The sequence below is a fragment of the Lontra canadensis genome, unplaced genomic scaffold (genome assembly GCF_010015895.1).
Source record: "Lontra canadensis isolate GAN:19392208 unplaced genomic scaffold, GSC_riverotter_1.0 scaffold22, whole genome shotgun sequence".
In the NCBI taxonomy this organism is placed as follows: domain Eukaryota; kingdom Metazoa; phylum Chordata; class Mammalia; order Carnivora; family Mustelidae; genus Lontra; species Lontra canadensis.
Genome location: NW_022631016.1, coordinates 299,441 through 323,130, shown reverse-complemented (window position 1 = coordinate 323,130; position 23,690 = coordinate 299,441). Strand labels below are relative to the sequence as shown.

At 62.5% G+C, this 23,690-nt stretch overlaps 1 protein-coding gene across 2 annotated transcripts in view; it reads left to right on the top strand.

Annotated features, from left to right (window-relative positions):
* Window positions 1–23,690, top strand: part of SLC9A3 (solute carrier family 9 member A3) — a 42,259-nt gene that overhangs the window by 6,444 nt on the left and 12,125 nt on the right. For both annotated transcript variants that reach the window (XM_032861819.1, XM_032861817.1), the window contains exons 2-3: window positions 19,172–19,474; window positions 22,750–22,910. In XM_032861819.1, the coding sequence (XP_032717710.1) occupies window positions 19,172–19,474; window positions 22,750–22,910 (464 nt within the window). The remainder of the gene's footprint in view (window positions 1–19,171; window positions 19,475–22,749; window positions 22,911–23,690) is intronic.

The following is a 23,690-nucleotide window of genomic DNA, read 5'->3' as shown; positions in this document are numbered from 1 at the left end:
CCAGCCCTGCCTGCAGAGCCTGTTGGGACCAGGAGATGCTGAGCTCCACGGGCCTCTGGGGCCTCTGGGCTGGGGGGAGGGGACCAAAAGTGAAGGGGGAGATGGCAGAGGGGCTTGTGGGGACAGCAGAGTCCCAAGGGCAGTCGGGACAGGGGAGCAGGACAGCCCTGGGGGTACATGGTGTCCTCCCACCCGCACTGGCATGGCCCCACCCTGTGTGGCCCCCTAGACTCCACCCGTCAGGTAAGCCCCCGCCCCCTGCTCCCGAGGACCTGAGGTCAGCCCCGTGAAGGTAGGGGCCATGTCTGGTTCATGCCCTGCCCTCCCTACCTGGCCCCCGGCCTGCCCTGTGCCAAGCGGCATGGACAGATGGGTTGGAGATGAGTGGGGCCCTGAAGGCCTGCTTCTCCTAAGCTTCATCCACACCTTCCAAGCTCTGGGTCTGGGAAGACGCTCGTCACCTGAATTCTTCCCCCAAGCTGCCGCAGAGCCTCCTGGGAGCACCGCACCCAGATATCACACGCGGCGGGGGGCGGCCCATGGCCAAGCAAGGCCAGCGCCCACCTAGAGCACCCAGGGTACGTCGTCTGGGCTAAGGGTGGGGAGCAGCTCACCCCACACGGCGCTCACCCGGGCGGGCTGTGTCCCCAGGAGAAGCTGCGCTCACCCCCGCCAGCCCTGGCCTCAAGCACGCCCCACCGCTGGTGAAACCTGCTACCGATTCATTCCCCCCAGTCATGCCTCTTGGGACAGCGCACCACAAATCCTCCAGGTCACAGCACGCCAGCTCTGGGGACCCGGGCACCTCTCCGCGTGGCTGCCAGCTCCCATGCTCCTGTGCCGAGCCTGGAACTTGGGTCCCAGGAAGGCCAATGCCATCAGCACAAGGACCATGGCTGGGGCGTGACTGGTCTGCTGTACTGATTAACACAATCTCCAAGTGCCTGGCTTGTAGCAGCTGCCTCTCTGGTTGCTGGGGAGTGCTTCCCAGTTCAGTGCTCACTTCACAATTGTCACTGCCAGTGCTGCTCTGGGCCACGGGACGCAGGAGCTAAGGGGCAAATGGGGTGACATGGGATGCAGGTACCACAGGATGCAGATGCCACAGGACAAGTGCAGGTGCCACAGGACGCAGGTGCCATGGGACAAGCGCAGATGCCATGGGACAAGTGCAGATGCCATGGGACAAGTGCAGGTGCCATGGGACGCAGGTGCCATGGGACAAGTGCAGATGCCACAGGACAAGTGCAGGTGCCACAGGACGCAGGTGCCATGGGACAAGCGCAGATGCCACAGGACAAGTGCAGATGCCATGGGACAAGCGCAGGTGCCATGGAACAAGCACAGGTGCCACAGGACAAATGCAGATGCCATGGGACACAGGTGCCATGGGACACGTACGGATGCCACGGGGCAAGTGCAGGTGCCACGGGACAAGCGCAGGTGCCACAGGACAAATGCAGATGCCGTGGGATACAGGTGCCACTGGACACGTATGGATGCCATGGGGCAAGTACAGGTGCCATGGGACAAGTGCAGGTGCCATGGGACACAGGTGCCACAAGACGTGTGTAGGTTCCTGGGTGGGACAGGCCGTTGAGGTCACACCACAGGATCCGTGGTGCTATGTGCTACAGGGAACAACAAATGAGGGATGGAGGTTAGTTCGGGCAGAGAGGCAGGCAGAGGGGAGTGAGCCCGGTGGGTGAGGGCAAAGCATTTCAGGAGTGGAACAGCCAGTGGAAAGGCTCTGAGGTGGGCATGTGTGCGTTTGTCTTAGGAGCAGCCTGGGGGATGTCAGCCAGCGGGGGTGGGGGAGGTGCGGTCACAGGGGCCAGCAAGGCAACCAGTCACATGCATCACAGGGAAGAGGGGCCACGGAGGCTTCTGGGCGGAGGTGTGCATGGCTGCCCTGAGAGGGACCAGATTCCAGGGAGGATGAGGGCAGCTCGGCCCTGTGACCCCACGAGCTGAGCCTTCCCCGGGGGCATCGTAATGCCGGCCCAGTCCCTCTCATTGTATAAGGGTCTTCCCTTAAACCCGTTTGGAACAAATGAGTCAGACACCAGTCTGTGCGTGCTCTAGGGCTCTAGGGGCTGATCGGAGGTTGAGATCACCTCAAGGATTAAAGGCCTTCCCCTCCGAGTATCCGTGAGACGAGACAGCTGTGCACTGAAGGGTCTTGCCAGGCCGCTGTGGTCTGGCTCCCGGGGCACGGAACCGCCAGGCAGGTGAGGGGCAAGGAGGCAGAGTGCGCTCGGCCACTTGCCGGGCCTGCCCTGCCTGCCACGCGCCACCCACTGGGGTGATGACGGCTGTCCGTGCTGGGCTCGCTCCAGGTCAGCCAAGAGGCCCCAGGCGGGTCAGGGCTCTGGCTGCGGCCTCGGCCTCACCCCAGCCTCTCCGTGGAGCTGGCTGTGTCTCAAGTCCACATCTACAACCCAAGTGTTCATTCATCAGTTCTAGAAGGAATTGAGAGCCCCACGGTTTGCTGGACACAGGGGTCAGAGTCCAGGCCGAGGAGTCAGACCAGCCTGGGTGTAGGCTCCCCATCTGGGGCACAGTTGAGATGAGCCACATGGGAAGGGAGGGGGCCAGCCCGAGCAAGAGGGGTTGGGGGTAGGTGGTCCCAGTGGGGGCTCCAGCCCAGGGGGCCTCCATCGGGGGTTGGGCCACCGGTCTGTGATGGCAGATGGCCAGGGCTGACGATGGGGGCTGGGGGCCTGCTGGCAGCTGTGAACTTTCCGGGTGGGGGGTTGAACCACGTCCCCTCACCCAGTAGATCCCTCTGTTTTGGCGCCGGGGTGGGATCCTGGCTCTGGGAGGCATGCTGGGAGGTCGCCTCCGGGACCGCCAGCCTCGGGGCAGGGACAGCCCTGTGCTCAGGAGGAAGGGTGCAGGGCTGCGTGGGGGAGGGCTGGTCCCGTTCCTCCCTTTCCTGGGTGAATCAGGAAGCCTCCGTGAACTCACCACCTGCCGAGCGCTGATGCTAAAGTCCACACTGGCCCTGAGGTCTCGGCAGGGCGGGCTTCCTCTGCGCGGGCAGAACGGGGAGTTAGAAACGCCTGTTGCTGACAGCCTGTGGAGCAACGTGGGGGGACACCGCCAGCTCCCGGGGCTTCTGTCCCTTCTGTCCCTTCTGGGACTTAACAAGCCCGGCTGCTGGGGAGCAGGGCACCTGGGTCCCCCTCAGAAGGCAGCCCTCACGCGCTGGGGGCTCGGCGCAGGTCACCTCCAGCCCGCTGGCCTGACGTGGGCCGGAACAGGCCGTCTGCCGGAGGAGGCCCCCACACGAGCCCTGTGCCCTGTGCCCGCGAGCGGTGGCGTGTGTGTGCGCCGCCCCAGCTCCTCTGAGCTGCGAGGCTGTGCAGCCTGTGGCTGGAGGTCTGAAATCTCCCCCCACGCGGCTGCGGGCTACAAGGCCTGCAGCTTCCTGGGGCCCCGAGGTACCCCCAGAGCGCCGGAAGTGTGCGTGGGGGACCGCCCCCCTGCTCCATGTCCCGTGGCCGCAGAACCGTCCTTCAGCTCCTCCAGCTGGGGATGAGGATGGGGATGAGGATGCGAGCGGGGAGTGGGCGAGTCCCTGGCCTCAGCCTCTCTCGGGCAGCTGAGGGGCCAGCTGAGACCAGCACGGCTCGGTGCATCTCAGCCCCCCTGGGCCGCGCCACACCCCTGACTCAGAGCTTCCGGGCGTGGGGCTGGGGCTGGGAGCCACGCATGAGGCCGCCGGGGTGGGAGGCTGAAGGGAAGCGATGCTGAGCTGCCGTGGCCAGGCTTCTGGAGGCCGGCCGCACCTCACATGCACAAGCCGTTCCAGGCCCCCTGCCCTGGGGCACCTGTCTGGTCCGGTGCCGCCTCCGAGGGACCCGAGGCGACCTTGCGGCGGGCCGGCCACTCTCCCTGCAGTGCCCCGGTCCCCTCAGCGGGCACGTGGCCTGCGACCTCAGCTCCGAGGGAGGGACGAGGGTGGACGTAAGCAGGTGCACGGATGCATGCGGGTTGCTTTAAAGGTACCGGGGGACGTCCTGTGGACACGGCGCTCACCCTGCGTGGTGCCCGGTCGCAACAGAGGGTCAGGTAACAACAGCTGGGTGAAAACCGCCAAGACCAGACAGCCTGACAGCAGCTCCGGGCCCGTGGGTCAAAGGCTGAGAGTGGGGAGTGAGGACCCCCACGTGGCTCTGGGGGCCTGTGTCCCTCCGTGGCCAGAGACAGTGGCCCTCGGCACACACGGCGGCTCCCTGCAGCCCCGCTCCTTGGTGGAGCGGTCTTGCGGCCTTGTCCTGGTGGGGGCTGGCTTTTACCCACTGGGTCTTCAGCTGGAGGGGCGTCCTGTGGACTTGGCCAGGCCCGGGGGGACCAGCCTGTGACTGGCTGTTGACCCCGCACAGGTCTGCCTCAAACCTTGGCCCCTGGTTTCCCTTTCCTTCCTGATACCTTGTTCCTTCCTGCCCCAGGGCTGGTGTTTCTGGCGCCTCTGGCACAGTGTTGCTAGGGTTCAGTGGGGGTCGTCCAACCACCACTTAAGAAATACGGTCAGCGAGCAGAGGGGAGCTCAGACAGGCGCTGGGGGGCGCAGGTGTGGCCCAGGCACTGTCACCCTCTGCTGGCGTGCGGTGGGTCTGAGCTCAGCCCTTCCCCAAGCACCTCCCCCACCCAGAGCTTACCTTGCTGGGGATAAACTGGAGAAGGAAGACAGTTTCAAGTTTCCGAGAAGGCCGCTGGTGTGGAGAATAAACCTCTGTTGTCAAAACCCTTTCCTCATTAACTCAACAATGCTGAGAACGAGAACGTTCTGATGGCTTGAGGTGCCCTCAGCCCTGGGCCACCACGAGCCTTGCCCGGCACCCTGTATCTTGGGTCCCTGAGGCCTGAGAGGAGAACGTTGAGGCCCAACGCCTGCTCACCGGAGGGGCCCCTGCAGTGCGTCAGCAGAGGCAGGACGGTCACACGTGGCTGGCTCCCAGGGACAAGGACAGGTTCTCCCGCTGACCAGAGTCGCTGCTCTGAGCCTTGATCACAGAATGCTGATCCCCAGGCCCAGTGCTCTGGGACCCTCTTCCTATCCTCAGGCTCACACCAGCCTGGACACCCTCCAGGGGCACAGAGGGTGGAGACCAAGGGGCTATGTCTCTGCACTTGCCTCTCCCCTGAGGCCCCCACCTTGCCCTCAGGGGCAGCTGACCCCACGGAACCTCCTGCTGGCTTTCCGCTTAGAATCCTGGTTTTCTGAATCCCTGAAGGCTCATTTGCAGCATCAGTGAGCTGAGTGTGTCTGGGAATCTCCCCGCAGAGCAGATGGCCTTCCTGAGCCGGGCGATGGCTCGCTGGTGAGCCCACCCTGCGCCTTCCTACCCTCCCGGCCTGGGGCCGACCCGGAGCCAAGCACAATGACTGGCATGGTCGTGTCTGCTCCCAGGAGAGGGGCAGGAGGGAAGCTGGCTGACCCTGGGCGGCTGCCAGTGGAGGGAGAGGCACCTGAGAGCCGCCCGTCCCTGCCTGGAGCTGGGGCCGTCGTCCTCCGGCCTGCCACTGCACCAGCCCACGGGGCCATGTTTAGCTATATTTTGCCTAAATCCACGGAGCCACCGAGGCCTAACTGTGGGGAGTTCAGATGAATTGTCTGCTTTTCCAGAAACAAGGCCGTCCTTCCCTGTAAGTGCCCTGTGCCTGCATCAAAGGGAGCAGGGCGGGGTCTGCGCACCTCAGCAGCCTGAGCTGGGGCGGGCGCTCAGCCGCTGAGCCACGGGCACTGGCCACGCCAAGGCCCATGGAGGATGCGTGCGGCTGCCATGCGGGAGGCATGCTGTGCCCTGGTGAGGACTTGTGGGTCACGGCCTCCACGGAGGCCTTGTCACCTCCCATGGAGCTCCTGTCCTGGGAGAGATACATGTCAGGCTGTTTGGGGGGGTTGCTGGGCCTCCATCCCGGGGGCGGGTGGTGGGGGTACAGGTGGCATGTCCAGGGGACTCTGCGTGCACAGTGTCCAACATGCACATTGGGTCAGGGGTGCATGGCTGTGGTGCAGGGGGCCGACTTCTCCCGCAGAGAAGGACTCACTGGACCCCTCACAAGGGAGCAGCAGCTCTCCACTGAGGCGGGCGCCTCTGACTCCCACACAAGGGGTGGGGGGTGGCTGGGGCCCCGCCCCCCATGCCGCTGGTCCCCGAGGTGGGGCTTCCCGGCCCAGCTGCGCTCACGTCCACGCACGCACCTGCCCACGCCGTTCGTGGTCACACACGCTCACGACACCTTGCAGTGTGTGAGTACAGAGGAACCAGCACAGACGGCGGAGCAGCTGGCAGAAAACCGAGGCGGTTCCCACCTGGTTCCTGTTTCCTGGCCTCCCCGCCTCCCACTCATCCTTAACATGCTGTCACCGCCATCCGGGGGCCTGGCCTCCTAAGGCCACATCACGGCGTCGGCCACCCCCCCCGGAGCACCCACCACAGCGTCAGCAATGCTGACTTTCAAGTATTACGAGACTCGATGTTTTCAGTGAAGGTGTGAACTTACACGGTCAGTGACCAGATGGCACAGGGGGTTCCTGAGCCCGCCCTCGGCCCCCCTGGGAGCCTGTCTCTTGTTCGTGTTGCCACGACACGCGTGTCGCAGCTGAGGAACCCGTGTCGAAGGATCCTTCGTCGTTTCCCGAAGTTTGCCTGTGGGTCTCCTCGCGGCACGGTTGTGCAGCCTTCGGGGCCGGACGAGGGCAGAACATGGACGTTTGACGAGATAGTACCGTACTGAGTATTTTCAGTGCCTAGAAGTCCCCTCGGTGCTACCCGTCGCTCCCCCCCATCCCCCGGCACCCACTGGTCTTTCTGCTGCCTCTGTAGTGCTGCCCTTTCCAGAACGCCACAGACCTGGGATCCCGCTGTACGGGCGTCCAGAACGCAGACTGACTTCTTTGACGTAGTAACGTGCGTTGAACATTCATCCGTGCACTTTCCTGTCCCAATAGCTCACTCCTTCGGGCCTGATACTGTGTGTGGGTCGCAGACTTGTTCGTCCTTCAGGCACTGAACAAGGTCTTGATTGCTCCCGAGTTCTGGCCCTTGTGAACAGAGCTGCTCAGGTGTCCGTCTGCAGGTTCTTGTGTGGACAGAAGGTTTCAGTGCCTTTGTGTGAATACCAAGGAGCGTGGCTGTTGGGCCACACGGTAAGGGTAGGTTTAGTTTCCTAGCAAGCCACTGAGCTGTCCTCCGAAGTGGCCGCTGGATCTGCGCTCCCGCCCGCCCCCGCAGCTGCACGTCCTGGCCGGCATCCGGCACTGGCGGTGTTCGGGGCTTCAGTCATGTCGGGAGACGTGGAGTAGTGCCTTGTTGTTTTGACCTGCAAGTCCCGAGTGACGGACGACCCGGAGCGTCCTCTCCCATGCCCACGTTCCGGCTGCGCACCTGCTTGGCTGCCGTGTCTGCCGATCCGTCGCCCACTTTTCAGTCGGGTGTCTCTGTTCTCACTGAGTTCGAGCTCTTTGTGAGTTCAGGACGCGGACCCTTCGTCAGACGCGTCCTCGGCAGGTGTCTTCTCCCAGCCCGCGCCGGTCTCCTCGTTCTCTGGTCTCTGTCTTCCAGGGGCCAGGCGGTCTGACGGCCGCGAGCCGCGCTTTCCCTGCTCCTCCTCTCACGGGTCGCGCCGCTGGTGGTGCATCTAGAACGTCACCACCAAACCGGGGCCAGCCGCGTCTTCCCTTGCTCGGTCTTCTAGGAGGTTTACGACCCGCACTTGCCACCGAGGCCCGCGCCGCAGGTGGAGGCCCGCGCCGTGAGGGCTAAGGTCTGTGTCCCGCTGCTCCTGCCGCGCGCGCCGCCGTTCCCGCACAGCTTGCCGCGGAGACGGTCTTCGCTCCTGGGTCCGAGGTCGGGACCGTGCTCCGGCGGGTCTGTCCCGGCAGCTCTGTCCTTCCGCCAGCACCGCGCCGACGCCGTGACTGCGGTGTATGCGAGTCTCGAAGTCGGCGAGTGCCGTCCTGGACTTTGTTCTCCCCCGGTGCTGTGCTGGCCGTTCTGGGTCTCTCGCGTGTCCGCGTGATGCAATCTCCAGCTGGAGCTCTTCACTGTGCTCATGGGTCCTGCGGGAGGAGCTCACAGCTTGACCCTGTCGAGTCTTCCTATCTGTGCGCGTGGACTGGACTCTGTTCGGTGCACATAAATGCAGGCTTTACTGGAAGTCTTCATCCAAGTCTAGAAATTTTCCTCATGTGGGTCTTGGACATACTCTGTTAGATTCATAGCTAAGGTGTTTTTTTAAAATTTTTTGTTTGTTTTTGGATGCTGATATAAATGGCATTGTGTTTTAAATTTCAAATTCTGTGCCTTCATTGCTGGTTTATAGGAAATGGATCGATTTCGCACATCCCGCAGCCTTGCTACGCTCGCTCACTGGATTCTCTGCGCAGAGGGTCACATCTAGGACCGCCCCCCACCCGGGCCCAGCGAGGCCAGCATGCGTGCCCTGTGCCCCTGGCTTTGCTGGCCCAGATTGAGCTACCTTGTCTGGGACCATGCGCATAGATGCCCAAGGCGGGAAGGAGTTGTGACGTGCACTTGCCAGCTGGGGGGGCTCTGCCCAGAGGAGATGACACAGAAAGCCTGCCCTACCCCCACATGCACGCTGTCTATGTCCTCGCATTTTCCACCCAAATTTCGTGCCCGGGCCCATGTGCATGGGAGCAGGATGCCTGAGGTATGCAGACCCCAGGGCACCCATGTCCGCTACCCTCATATCCCTCCTTCCTGTTGGCCTGACCAGAAAACTGAAAATACAGAACGTAAATGACATCTCCGTCTTTTGTTCTCATCTGGCTTGGGGCAGAGGCTTGTGACCCACGTCCCTTGCGAGATCCTGACTTTCATTTTACAACATCCCAGAAAGGACTTGATGATCCTCTTATCACGGGGAAGCCAAGTCCGGAGGCATAAAATGATGATAGCTTGCTGAGGTCCCTGGGAGCAGAAGCCAGGAAGGAGCCGCTCCCAGGGGGGGCCCCAGCTCTCGGGTGGGCCTGAGGGCGAGGCCTTGGGGGCAGCTCCCAGCGAGCCCGCCCTGCAGGCTGTGCCCTCGCCGCTGACGCTCCTGCATCTGGCGCGGATGGCGGGAGGCGGGGGACACAAGAGCCATGACCGTGAGGACTATCCCAGTGGCGCTGTCTGCCCACATCCGTCAGTCCAGCTTCTCTCAGGACCTGGCGCCTGTGCCGGGCTCCGGGGCTGGCGGCTGGCCTGTGGTCTTCCCAGCTCAGGGAGTCCTTTGTCCTCCTGCAAGGCTGCATCGGTACCGAGTCAACAGTCCCCGGCATTTCCTGCTGCTCCGCGCCGGGGCAGCGGCCCATGACAAAGTCCCGGCTTCGGGGGTGGGCGCTAGGAACACCCTGACAGCGGAGACCGCAGGGCCACGGCAGCCCGCACGAGTGCCCACGGGCTCCCTTCACGGCACCCTGGGACCTTACCCACCCGGCATCTGCGCAGAGGGTGTCCTCGGAGAAAACGGCCTTACTGGAATTCTCACCGGAAGGTGCAAAGGTTGCTAAGACTTGAACTTGCCCCCCACCCCATGGAGAATCTGTTCACAAGAGCCCTGTCGCCTGTCTGCGGCCCGCCCCAGAGTCAAGCGGCTTCAGATCCTAGCGTCCGCGGCTTTTCTGGAGAACCCACTGCTCAGGCTGGGTGTCCCGAGCCCCAGACAACCGCCAGGCCAAGATTAGCTTAAACCCCGGAGAAGAACGCCGTTTCCCGTCCGTCCAGCCTCCAGGGCACGGGGTCCTCCTCCTGGGAAGCAGAGTCACAGGGTCCCTGTGGTTCTGCGGCCTTCCCCACACCCCGAGTGGAGGACGGGCCGTGTGACTCCGGCGGGGACAGCTTTCCTGCCGCCTTCTCCCCGCTGGCTCCCGTGCCTGTCGCAGCTGGAGTCCAGGGAATGGTTTTGTCCCATAGGGTCCCCACGAGCTGAGCCCCGGCTTTGCTCAGCAGCCCTGCCCAGTGGGCACTGCCCTCAGTACAGTCAGCTTGACCCAAGGGGCTCGTCTTGGTCCTCTGCCAGCCGTCCCCCATGGTCCCGACCCAGCCCTGGACCCTCAGTTCTGCTCAGACCTGCTCCAGGTTCCCCGGAAGACTGATCCGTAGAAACTGATCCAACAGAAATCCAGCCTGCAGGATTTCTCAAATCTATGAGTTTGTCTTTCGCCAAACTGGGGACATTTGGGACCATGACTTTCTCAGATTTTTCTCCACCCTGTCCCCCCTCGCCTCACCTCTGGGACTCCATTGACACACACATTGGACCTTTCAACACTGTCCCACTGGGCCCTGAGGCTCTCCTCACTCTGTACCTTCTTTGTCCTTGTTCCTGAGGTGGGACCACCTCCAGCCGTCAGAGAGCCCGATCCCTTCTCCCGTCTCGGCTGTTCAGCTTCTCTGTTGGATCTCTTATTTCAGAGATCGAACTCTTCAACGCTAGAATTTTCATTTGCTTCTTTTAAATTTCTTCTGTTTTGGGGCGCAGCACACTGCAGCACGTGGGCCGGCCACATGTTTCTGTAGAGGAAGTTTCTGGGGCAGAGCTGTGCCCACTGCTCCCTGTATCATGACGGTTCTCGCGACGGCTGAGCCGCCGCAGGCACACGGGGAAGCCTGAAGCCTATGCAGTTTGCTGGCTGGCTCTTACGGAAGAAATTTGCCAACTCCTGTTCTGTTTTGCTACCGAGCTTTACCATTTAATTCCGTAGAAGTATATTTTCCTTTACATCCTTGAGCATAGTTACAATAGCTCCTTTGAAACCCGTGTCGGCTAAATCCAACGTCTTGATCATCTCGAGATCTCCGTGGATGTGTGGGTCCCATTTTCCTGCTTCTTTAGATCATGTGGTAATTTGGGGGTGTTCCCAGGACACCATGGCTCAGACATTGTGGTGATTCTGTGTTTGGCTATGTTCCTCTGGAGAGTTCTAATTTGTGCAGAGCTGTTTGTCGCCTTGCCATTTGACGAGGAATGGACCAAAAATGTAGTGACGGGAGGCGGGGGCTTGTCCCTCTCGTGTGCAATTAAGGGCTCAGCCAGAGTTCCTGCAGAGAATGTGGGATTTGGGCTCACGCTGCCCAGCTGCCGCAGCCGTGTCCGTCCCTGTCCTCACTCTGTTGATCCAATGAGACTACAGGATTCTGATTGAGTTTTAACTGCTCCGCAAGACCCTGGCTGGGGTTTGTCCTTGGGAAAAAGCCATAGAGAACAGGGAAGTCAGAAAAACAAACACAAAAAAGAAAACAGGCCGCCCCTTCCTTCGAGGTCTGGAGCCCTCCGGTGTCTCTTTCCATCTCTCCACTGTGTTTAGCTAGTTGTTCTCCAGGGATGGATGGTGTAGTGGGTCCACCCTACCGGTGTCTGGCCCCAAAGTTATAATCATCAGAGATCCTGCTCTCAAATCTTTATTTAAGTTAGAGCCACCATGAAATCATAAGAAAGCAAAGCCTAAAGCACGTGATCCTTTATACCCGGAATGCTCTGGAAGCAGCCTGACCCAGAAGGGTTGAGAAGGAGGGGAGGGCGGTCAGGGAGAATGACGCCAGCGTGGACGGCCTGACAAGCTGTCGGCCCGGACGTTTGTGGCCCACTTGATGGCACTTACTGTTCGTTGCTGTGCACGTCCGCAGTTACATGTGAGGTTATCGATAACATCTGCTGTGTGGCCTGTCTTGCCCACCCTGTGAGGGATGGCCTGTGGGGTGGACACCTCTGAACACAGGAGGGGGCTTTTCTGTAAATCAAAGCGCTGCTCTGGGTCTCTCCTTAGTGCTTGAAGCTGGCTGGGGCCCAGCCTTCCTCCTGTCTTCACTTCTGCTGTTCGCGGTAGCTCAGAAGGGAAGAAACCGCTTCTTCCCAGAGAGCTATTAACAATTTCCATTTGTTTTTAAGATTTTATTTATTTATTTGACAGAGAGAGAGAGATCACAAGTAGGCAGACAGGTAGACAGAGAGAGAGAGAAGTAGGGTCCCCGCTGAGCAGGGAGCCTGATGCAGGGCTCAATCCTAGGACCCCGGGATCATGACCTGAGCTGAAGGCAGAGGCTTTAACCCACTGAGCCACCCAGGCGCCCCCAATTTCCATTTTTTAATTAAAAAAAAGGACAAAGTCTGCTTGAGTTTTGTGAGTCTGCAACATTTAAACTGTTTTTTGGTTTGTGAGCAGCAGGGCCAGTCCTGAAAGGACCCCGTTGCTCTCAGAGCTCGGCTCAGGGTCCGGAAGCAGGCCCCTCCTGGGGAGTGGCCGGGCTGGCTCGTCGGACGACAACTCGGGAGCACTCATCCGCGACACCCTTGCGGCCACGGCCTGTGGGTCGGCGAGGTAGTGTTTGAGGACACGGTCAATGTCTTCACCTCCTGCCCAGGCTAGGCAGCCGACACACTTACTGTAACCCCTCCTGCTGCCTCGTGAGGGGCTTGGAGGTCAGAGCGAGGGTTCTGCGCCTCTCCTCGTGGAGCGGGGAGGGGCCTAGAGGCAGCCCCATCCTGGGAAAGTGCTGGAGGAACCCCACACTGGTCTGTAGAGCGGGTCCTGGGACCCACCTGCGGGGGTGCATGTCCGTGTCTGTGTCTGTCTCTGCGTGTGTCTCTCTGTCTCTGTGCATGTGTCTCTGTGTGCGCGCGTGTGTCTGTGGACCTCGGTGTGTGACATTTCAGGTCCAGCCCTGACCTGCTCGTATTACTGAGTGAAGGGGTCCCCCGGGTGTGCCTAAGCGCTCCGCACTCCTCTGCCCTGCTCAGTCTGGTCACCCCGTCAGGCAGCGTTCATTAGCTCGGCTCGGACACGTTAAAGTAAAACCAGAGGATTTACTGTGCTCTCGCATTTGCGTGGACTCAGCTGAATTTTGTTAAGATCCCTGGAGGCGGTGGCCACGGTAGGGCTTGACCCTGGGGGCCCAGCTGCGTCCCGAGGGGGTGTGATGCCGTCGGCAATGACCTTGCAGAGCCCCCAGCACCCACTTGGTCCAGGCGCGCTCCAGCAGCGGCCGGCTGGCCAGCGGGCACCTCCTGACCTTCCACACCCGTCCGGGGCTCCGTAATTACAGCTAAACCTGTGTGTTCCCGCGTCACTGCCTTCCTCAGCCGGGCATCTGTGCTTAATTAGGTGTAACTCTCCCGGCCTCAGCCGTCAGTTAGCTGCGGGTTAATGTGCCCTTGCTGGAAGGCACCGGCCACGGTGGTGGGGCGGGGGGGACCCCACCTCACTCCCTGTCCCTGCCGCGGTCTGCGCTCCCTTGGCCCACTTTGGCGTTGTCCTCTCCTGTCCTTGTCACTCTGTCGTGTCCGTCCTGGGACTGTGCACATGTGCTTTCCTGCATTAGCACCTCAAATATTTGCTGAGCGGGCGTGGACACCGGTCAGCCGCTGCCCCTCAAGCGTGTGGGGAACCGCCACTGTTCTGCGGATCTCTGTCCTCGTTTTTGTCCTGCTGCCGCCAGGCCCAGCACATCTCACAGCACAGCAGGTGTGTGTGCAGGACCACTGGCTCCCCTCCTCCTCGGTGAGACACATGGAGGGAGAGGTCAGCGGCTCCTCGAGGTCGTGGCTCCTCGAAGCCTCGCGCGTCCTCTGCCCTTCCAGCCGCCAGGGTTGGCTTGTCCCCAGCAAAGGCAGTGGGATCTTGACTTGGAAGGTTGCACCACCTGATTGCTTCCCAAGGTCACGGCCACCCTGAGGGCACGTGGCCTCTCTCTGCGTGCGCAGCTTAGGTTCTGGGGCAGGCCAGATGCAGAGGCCCCAGAGCTCCAAGTTTCCTCTCAGGGTTGCCTTTGCTGGGTCCTTCTGTCTTTGGAGGTGAAGCCAACAAGGTTTGAGAGGGAATTAGGATCTTTCCAGCCACTGTTGTAGTCTTGATGGCCAAGTGCACCAGAGCCCGTGGCCCCTGCAACGTGGACCGAGGTACTGGTGTTCTGCTGACAGGGACCATGGTGAGGTGCCTCGCACCCCATTCCTGCTCTCCGAACCCTTGCCCTCCCCGCTCCCCAGTGGCCCAGACCAGCCAGCAGGGCTGCAGAGTCAGGGGGCCGGGCTGTAGACAGAGATCCACAGCCCCCACCCCGTGTCAGGGATTTCCGTGGTGACCCAGTGATGTACAGCATTGTGGGAAGGATTCGCCCCAGCTGGGAGCCGCGTCCCTGCTGGGTCCATCCTGGTTCCCACAACAGGAGCCACAGGGCACCTCCAGCAGAACTCGGCTTACTAGTTCCTAAAATGCCCATTATGTGCTTAATGGCTGAACCGCCGGCAAATTGCCACTTAGAATCAATCAAGTCTTCCGTTTAATTAGCTCATTACAATGCAGCTGCCATCTGAAGGGGTCACAGGTGACGGGGAGAGCCACCCACAGGCCCGGCCAGTCTCTGGCCAGCCAGGCTCTTGAAGAATTCCCAACCAGAGACCCCAGCCTCTCGACACTGTCCCCCTCCCTCCTGACAGGGCTGGGTGGCAGCCGTGTGCCAAACCTGGAAGGAACAGCTCCCACGGGGGGCCAAGCTGCACACCTGCCAGCTGGGAGCCCCGAACAAGGGTCCCGGGGCTCCCCCCACTGCCGCCTGCCTCGCTCTCGGCCCACAGGACAAGGACAGCATCATCCCACCCCGATCAGTAGCTCTCGTGGGCCCATCCGAGGCAGAAGGCTGATTCCGCATCAGCAAATGCAGGGCAAGTGAGGCCGGGTCCCGACAGGACAGAGAAGCGCCTGGCAGGCGGGCCGATGGTACAGGAAGGGGAAGGGACCCCACCGGGCCGAAAATGTGACTCAAGAAACAGAAGGAAAGTCCCCACAGAGCTTACATCCCAGGAAAGTGTCAGTGCAAACGCAGACATTCCAGGGGGGACGGAACAGGGAAATGGTTCAGGAGTGTTTTCGTGGGGAAACACGTGGTGTGAGATCAGAGGGGTGACTGCGTAAGCGCGGGAGCAGGAGCACTTAGCGTGAGCAGCTGCCCACGGGAAGGTCTGAGAGATTGCCACGGGTGTGGGGGCCACAGGGACCAGACGACAGGTGGGGCCGGGGTGGGCCGTCTGGAGAATGAGCAGTACGGTCTGGGGGCCACCGACCCCAGAGGGGAGCTTCCCTTGTCGGCCAGGCGCGCGCCACCTTCTGCCCCGGGGTCAAGGACTGCACTGGGTGTGGGCTGTGGACGCACACCTGAGACGGGCCGCCACGGCGGGCGGTGGGGAGTCTGCAGGAAGCCGCCCCACACGGAGGGACCAAAGGGACACCCCAGCACTAAGGGAGACGGGAGTCAGCGTGAAGACCTGTCCTTGCTGCGGGGCTGTCCTCCCGGACGGAAGGGTTCTCCCAACAGACGGACCAGACAAGCAGACTGGTGCCCGTCGGGGTGAGCTACAGAAAACCCAGGCCACCCCGTTCCCTGCTCTGTGCTCGCTCAGAGCCCCAGCGTGTGCGACCCCAGGACCCCACCCAGCGGGCTGGTCCTGACACAGGCCGCCGCAGGAAGACGCGAGCCGGCGGGGGCAGAGAAGGAGCTGGAAGGGCGGTGTGATCGCAGAGAAGCGAGGGAATTCGGGAGCTGACGTCGGTGTGGGGGACTCTGAGGTTAGGCGAGTCCTTCCGTTTCACAACAATTTTTGAAAGATTTTCTTTGCTAAAACCAAGTGGAACGTTACAAGTGGGTTAGGAAACCCGGACGTACAAATGCCTTATTCTAGAGCACTGAACTCAGAAGCCATGAAAGCAAGGCCGGCAGGTTTCCCTACGCGGACGTCTGCGCCACCGAAACTGCACAGGAAGGGAAAACGTGAGCAACAGCACCTCGACCTCGACAGTGAGGGGACCAGCCCCGGGCACGACAGGCCTCGCCCCCGGGCGAGGGAGCAGCGCGTGCTGGGAACAAGCAGCTCGCAGAGAAAGGACGGACTGTCCCCCAGGTGCGGGCAGATGCTCACAGCTCCCTCAGAATAGGACAGTTACACCAAAGCCGCCAGCAGACGCCGCTGCTCGCCTGCCCGGCACACGGGCAGCTGTGTCCCCCACATGGGCAGCTGTCACAGGTGCATGTCTCGGTCTCGGACATGCTCTGGACTGAAACGCACAGGCCTGCCAGCCACCCAGCAGCCCACGCTCACACGGTGTGTCCAGCATCGGGCGGGGCGCCGGAGGTTGGACATCCGCGCCTGTCTGCCGTACCGTGTGTGTGCTTAGGGTTCTCGGTGAGTACAAAGCTCCGGCTCTCTCTCTGTCCACTTCCAGGGCTGACTTTGGAGCGGGAGCGCCGGGTCTGAAGTCAGCTTGTCTCTCATCCACCCGTTTCCCGAGTTAACGAGATTGTCTGGTGACGGCTGCCACACAGGGACGCGCCTAAGAGCTGGGCCCTGCTGTCCACGCCATGTCCTCCTGTTGGACAAGCCGGGTCCCAGGCACCAGCGGCAAACTGACCAAATCAGGATCCCGTGTGAATCTCTACCTTGGGGAGAGACTGTGACTAAAGCCTGAATCCTCAGCAGCGTGACCCGAGCCGGCTCTGGGCCTTTCCAGCAGTCCGAGTGCATTTGGTGCCCCCAGCCTGACGCCACCCATGGTGCTCAGAGCTCGTGAGGACACGCTGTGGACCCCATCCTCAGAGAGGCCCACACACCAGTGCTGCTCGGTAGCCAGCCCGGAGAGGCAACGTCCTGACCCTGGAGAGGCGAGAGGGGCATTCAGGAGCTTGTCACAAGTGTGACCCCTTGTGCAGCCCAGCCAGGGGGCACACCTTCTAGAAAGCAGAAGCGTGGTGGGCAGTACAAGGAGCCCCGTGGCCTTGGGTTTGCAGACAGTCATGGGGGCAGGAGAGGGCATGGCGTCCACCCCAGAGAAAGGCACCCCTGCCAGCCGCCCTGCCGAGGACAGAGATGCAGGCCAAAGCTGAGCGCGACCCCAAGAGGGCCCCGCCTGCAGGACCACCGGCTCTGGACAGGGACCAGGGGCTTCGTTAACACAGCTTCTGGACGCCAAGCCCACTGGGACAGGGGGAGTTATGAACCCGGCTGTCTCTGGACATGATCAAATGAACAGAGAGGCTCCCAACAGAGGGGACTCGTACCCCAGACCTTGCTGTGACAGCCCCGTGCTGGGGTCTGTTAGAAAGCAGAGCCCTTGCAGCCTGGGGTCTGCAGCAGGGCCCAGACTGGCAAGGGCTTCTGGTGCTGCTCCCTTTCCTCCCAAAGCATCGAGGAGCCCCCCGCAACAGGCTTGCTGGCTGTCAGCCCCTTGAGCCCACCCCTGGGGTACTATGTGCCGTCAAGGACCGGGGTCTTGTGCCGGCTGTGTGTGAGGAGAGCCAGGCCCGGGGAGCCCAGTGCTGGACACCTGTCCTCCCCAGCCCACCCCGTGCCCCTTCCAGGCTCAGAGCCCGCTCTGCCTTCAGGCAGGCAGAGCCAGGACGCCCCAGTGAGGCCAAAGCCTCAGGATGTTTTCCTGCGACCAGCTGGCGGCCCTGAGGGCTTCTAAGGAACCTGCCATCCGTCACTCTGGGCAGCCACTGCCTCATGCCATTTGTCACACTTGCCCCGGTGTGGTTTGGTCATTGTCAGTCACGTGGCAGTGTCAAGGTGCTGGCTTCCTGGGGCCTCCCCCGCCGGCCTCCTGGGAGGCTCTGTCTTGGGGACGCTGTCTTCACCTGAGCAGTGTGAAAATTTTCAGAAGGAAGAACAGAAGTTGACGGGATACAGGGAGTGAGGCCATGGCGGGGATCCAGGAGAGCCAAGAGCCTTCAGGACATGGGGGGGCAGGAATGCCCAGCAGATTCTCAGATCCCAGAAGCATTAACCCCTTCTGCCTCCACACGCAGAGGCCTGGTCCTTCCCAGAGCACAGTGACCAAGCGTGTTGGTGACACTGGGGCACACTGAGAAGGGTCTGTGCGGGCCTCTGGCACTCTGCTTCAGCAGATGTGGGGGACCATGCAGGAGGGACAGAACAAGCCCTCAGGGAGTCTCCTCCAGAGCCAGCATCCGACCCCCATGATGACCCCAGCGTTCAACAGGTCAGGGAGGGAGAGCAGCGCTCAGGCAGGCAGCCTGGAGGGAAGGGCAGGTGAGACCAGAATCCCCCGGGCCCAGTGGGCCAGCCCCCCAAGATAGGCCGGGTCAGCGGGCAGCTGGGACCCCTCAGAGGACAGCCCTCCTTTGACTTTCCAAGAAGGCTTCTCCATGCACAGAACCTTGGCGAATGGGAAGGGAATTACCCCAAGTCTCCCAGAGGCCGCTGGAGCCAGGCTCTCTGGTCTGCATCCCGGTCGTGGTGATGTCAGGGTCAACATCAGGGTTCTTCTCACTGCTCCCCTGAGTCTCCAAACAGAAGAAATGGCCTCCCATAGGCCTATGGGGCTGGCTTGCTCAACCCTGGGGCCCCGCTGTCTCCTCCACCCCTGCAAGCTCACACAGCGGCCGTGGAGCTAGTGTCTGTGGGGGACCCGCGAGACCCTGACCCCGAAAGCTCTGTTCCCAGGGACCTATGTCCTCCGGAGAGCCAGGAAGGGGCTGGTCCCCCCAAGGCAGGGAAATGCCACCAGGCCTCAAGCCAGGCACGGGCTCCAGCACCTCCAGACGAGCTGGATGAGGTCGGAGGGACGATGGTTGCAGCAGGCAGCCCTGTTCAGAGGGCCAGAAGGGGCCATGTGGGGCCTGGGGGCTGTGGGTGCCCTGGGCTCTGCCCCCCACCTCAGGCCTCCTGTTCTCAGGACCTGGAGCTGCCCCTCTGGACTGACTGTGTCACAGGAGGCCGTCCCTTCCTCTGAGCCCACCTCCTCACCAGTCTCCTGGGCTGCCCAGGGGAGTGGTGAGACCCCAGGGCAGGTGTCCCTGGGCCCTGGCCCCGAGGGCACCGCTGACTGGGGCCAGAGGGAAGCATCCACAGACCCAGATGTCCGTCCTGTGAGCTGGCAGAGCTGCCAGGCTGCTGGCCTGTGCGTCCACAGAGCCCCCCCCAGCAGACCCCGGAGAGGTGGCTGGCTTGACCCCTCCCAGGTGTGAGCAGGGAGGCCCAGGAGGTGGGTCTGTCCCCAGCAGAGCCTTCCAGCCCCGAGGGCCTGTAGCTGCTGCTTTTCCAGAAGGAAACCCGCCTGTGGGGGAGGGGCCTGCAGGGGCCCTGGACCCGCCCAGTGCCACGTGGAGGGGTCCCTGTGCCCTGACCGCCCCCTCCCCCACAGGTTTCCATCTGTCGCACAAGGTCACCAGCGTCGTCCCCGAGAGCGCGCTGCTCATCGTCTTGGGCCTGGTGCTGGGCGGCATCGTCTGGGCCGCTGACCACATCGCCTCCTTCACGCTGACGCCCACCGTCTTCTTCTTCTACCTGCTGCCCCCCATCGTGCTGGACGCCGGCTACTTCATGCCCAATCGGCTCTTCTTTGGGAACCTGGGCACCATCCTGCTGTACGCCGTCGTCGGCACCGTGTGGAACGCGGCCACCACCGGACTGTCCCTCTACGGCGTCTTCCTCAGCGGCCTGATGGGTGAGCGGGCATGGTGTCCACGGGGGTGTTCTGGGGTGGTGGATGCTTGGGACAGGGTCATCCTCGGGGTGGGGTCCTCGGGGTGGGGTCCTGGGGGGTGTTCTCGGGGTGGGCTCTGCAGGAGCAGGGTGTGGGCAGCCCTGCTGAAGGAAGGTCAGATACACACAGTCCAGACCCGGAAAGGGTGAGTGTTTGGGGTGACGAACCTCACTGGTGGGTTCACTTACCACCTTGGTATGTTAAAAAGAAGGTTTAATTAGTAAACAACAAGCTGTCTGGGCATCTCTGGGCTGAGGCTCGTGTCCTGCTTGGGAGTGAAATCCTGTCCGACCAGGTTAGCAGGTGGGCAGGTGGGTGGGACGGCCGAGCAGCTGCCCCTCCCCGCAGGTGGGGTTGGGGCTCACTTCCCTGCACCAGCACCCGGGGTGGGGACGGCGCTCTGGCAGAGGCCAGGTTGAGGGTCCCTGGTAGACACACACCTGAGCACAAAGATTGGGTCATTCCCCCCAAGCCTGCAGGAGAAGCCTCGCCGGTGGCCGCTGGGTCACGGGGTCTGTGCGTCCACAGCAGCTTCCCCAGCCTGTGCCTCCTGCCATCCATGTTCTTAACCCTGGCCAAGAGCCGAGCGGCACCCCACCCACCAGGGCGTGAGCCATTATCCACCTGGGAAACTAGAGCAGGCGAGGCCGGGGCTCCCCCAAGGCCTGCACGGGAGAGCACGGCCCACGCTGGGGCTGTTGCCCATCCACGACGTGGGTCTGCAACGCGAGCTCCTGGCGTTGGTGGCGACCATGGAGAAGCGGGTGTTGGCACCTGGATGCCCGTCTGTGCGCTCAGCCTTGGCCCCAAACATCCTACCTGTGTGGACCAGACTCCTAGGGGTGGGCCCGGACAGTGGTTTCCATGTGACTGAAGGAAGTCTGTACATCGCTCCCCGTGGGGCTCAGGGCCTTGGGGCCTTGGTGACAAAGGACATGCACAGAGAAAAAGAGGTCAAAGGGCCCCGGTGGGAATTGTCGCCTCACCTGGCCCACGTGCCATCACAGGACTTTGTCCACAGCCCGTGGGAACTTGCACGCCCCTTTGAGTCTCCGAGGCTGTTTGGCACCATCCCTAGGCCTGACCCGGAGAACTCCCCAGGGTGATGTGAGGCTGAACGCGCCCGGCCATACCTCATGGGCGAGGAAGACTCCGGTGCTTTTGGTTGCGTCTATCGGCAACACCTTTAGATAGCTGGGCTGTAGCTAAGACGACAGGACCACTCCGGCCCCTGGACCCAGGGGAAAGTCCCAGGGTTTGGACCAGTAGGCCCTGAGGGGGCCTGTGCTCAGCTCTCGGGACGCAGCTGGCCGAGGGAGGGCATCCGGCAACGTCCTGGAGCAGAACAGCAGGGGACAACAAGTCTGTCCTGTCGCCAGACTTCCGGAGCCGGAGCCTGCTGGGGCTGGGGAGCTTGGGCTGTTTCTGCAGACCAGCAGGCGGGCTCTGAGGTGCGGCTCAAGGCCAGGGAGCACCCGCCGAGGAAAGGTCAGCTTAGCCCAGGCTACGGGTAGGCCCGGCAGTGGGGATCTTGGGTGGACCTCTGGACAGGCCCGCAAGGGGTTGGCCCTGCAGAGGTTCCAGGCTGTCAGTCAGAGAGGCCCCGTCAGAGGGGTGTGAGCTGAGGCCTTCTTGGCTAAGGGTCCTGGAGCCCACAGCTGGTCGTCGGGAGCCCACAGTCCAGTCTGGCCCCGGAAGAGTCTGTGGGTGATGGACTGTCCCACCCAGGAGGAGAGCAGGCTGCTCCTAGAGCTGGGGCACTTGTTGCCTGGACGGCTGGCTTCTAGAATGGACCACCGGTCTGTCAGGGCCTGTGGACGCTGAGAGGCCATCAAGCCGGGAGGCGTTTAAGGAAGGAACACCTCAAAGCGGGATGTGCCTCTGGGAGCCCCTGGCATCTGAAGGCAGAAAGGACTGTTCCCGCCTCCGCCTCACCCACAGCATCTGGAGGTGGGAGAGTGAAACCTGAGAGTCCCCTTCCAAAAGGGACATTTTAAAGTCACTGGAAGCTGGTTCTAACCTCTACCTCCACTTCAACACCCAGACTGTGGCACTAGGCTGTGGGGTTTTCAGAGCTCACAGGAACCCCCCCTCCAGGGTCCTCCCTCTCCATAGACTCAACCTTCTCTCAGGGGCCCTGCCTGGCCCTGAGGTGGAGCCACGTTCCTGCGGAAGCCCGCCGTCCTGGACCTGGAGGCAACCCTTGGTCCTGAACAGGCAGGCGTCCAGCCCACACGGTTTCCACCTTCCCCACCCCGGTGGGCCTCTGCCACGGCCTAGGCCTGACTGCCCCCTGGGGTCTGTTTAAGCCCACTCAGCCCGGAGAGGAGGTCTTCCTCCAACCAGCCCCCTGAGCGCAGGTGTGTGTCTCGAACAGAGCTGGTACAGGCAACCATGGGCGGGTCCCTGAGCTTTTGTCCAGGGAGGACAGCTGCTGGGGTGTGCCTATCACCCAGAGTGGCTCTGGAGACTGAGTTGGACCTGGAAGGACAGAGAAGTTGGAAAGTGCCTCTCGGCATGACCCTGGGACCACTGTAAGAAGCGAGTCAGGCTGAGCTCTGAGGACCTGCCCTCCCGGGTCCCTTCCTCTCCCTCCCTCCTCTCCCTTCTTCCTCAGACATACCTGGAAACCCCTCCTGTTGGAGGCCCCAGGGTTTCCCCAGACCCTGTGAGGCCTGACCCTCCCTGGCCTCCATCTTTCTCCTCCCCTCAGGCTTGTCCTGGTGGCTCTGATCCGGGCTGAGAAGCCACTTCACAGGGAGGCCGTCCCCCCGCCCCCCGTCAAGCCCCAACCGCCTCCAAAACACTTACACCCCTGTGGCCCCGGATAGCAGACGGTCAAGGGCAGGGCTCTGATGCCGTGCTGGGCCTGGCCAGGCACCCCCAGCCCCTCATCTGCTTGTAGCAACCTCCCAGAGGGGAGCAGCCAGGCCCAGGGGAGGGGAAGGGAAGAAGCAGGGCTGTCAGTCCCCACTGGGGTGAGACCCACTGTTCCGGAAGGCTGTGGGAGCCCCTGGGAGGGCAGCAGGCAGCGTGACCCAGGTTATCAGATCTGGCCGACCCCAGAGCTAAGAGAATCCAAGTCCCCGTCCTGAGAGGCCTCCAACCGAGCCGTCAGCAGGGCAGCGGTCCGAGGCAGCCCCCCAAGGCCGAGGGGAGGAAGCGTCCATGGCTCCGAGGTCCTCGTTCTTTCCAGGCCCTGAAGGGCTCTCACTGACGGCGCCGCTGTCTCGCAGGGGACTTGAACGTCGGGCTGCTGGACTTCCTCCTGTTCGGCAGCCTGATTGCCGCCGTGGACCCGGTGGCTGTCCTGGCCGTGTTCGAGGAGGTGCACGTCAACGAGGTCCTGTTCATCATCGTCTTCGGGGAGTCGCTGCTGAATGACGCCGTCACTGTGGTGAGCGGGTGCCGGGCGGGCTCTGGGGCTTGGCACAGAGCATCTCAGAGCTGCCAGTAGGGAGGACAGCGGTCACTCTGTGACCGCAGCGGCCCTCGGTGGAGAGGGCCGAGGAAGCTGCCGGGAGGACACACGGAGGCCGGGCCCGTGTGAGGGGCCGGATCGGCTCGCAGCTCCCACCGCCAGTTCTCCCGTGCCAGGCCCTGGCCCACGACCTCCCTTGCCTCACAGAGAGGGACTCGTCCCTCTCCCGCCTCGTCCGTTCTCCCGCCTTCGGGGCAGCCATCTGTCAGCCCCACCGCCCGGGTCCCAGAGCAGGACGCCTCTCTGGGTCCAGACTCGATGCCGCCCGTTCCCGAGTCCCCAGAGGGAGCCGACGGAGAGGAGAACGGCAAGACCTCCTCAGAATGAAGGAAGGAAGACGGGCGAGCATGGGTCTTGTGCGCGAAGGCCACTCTCTCTTTAGGAGGGAGCGTGGCGGGTCCCCTGCGGGCGGGCAGGGACTGGAGGACCCTCGCTCGGCTTCGGTGCGAGGCCGCAGGCGCCGCAGTCGGAGCAGAGGCGTGACAGAACGTGGGGGTGCATCTCAGCAGCCCAAGGCTCGGAATTCTCGAAATCCAGCCCTGATCTGGGCCACGCACTCCTCCGTGCGAGCGAGCTCTGGGTGACGGAGTGCCCTTCCCACGCAGGCCAGCCACGCTGTGTCTCCCGCAGCTGCTCTGGGCCCGGGCGCGTGGCCCCACCAGCCCCTCACCTCGTGCCGGGGCTTTGCACGCACAG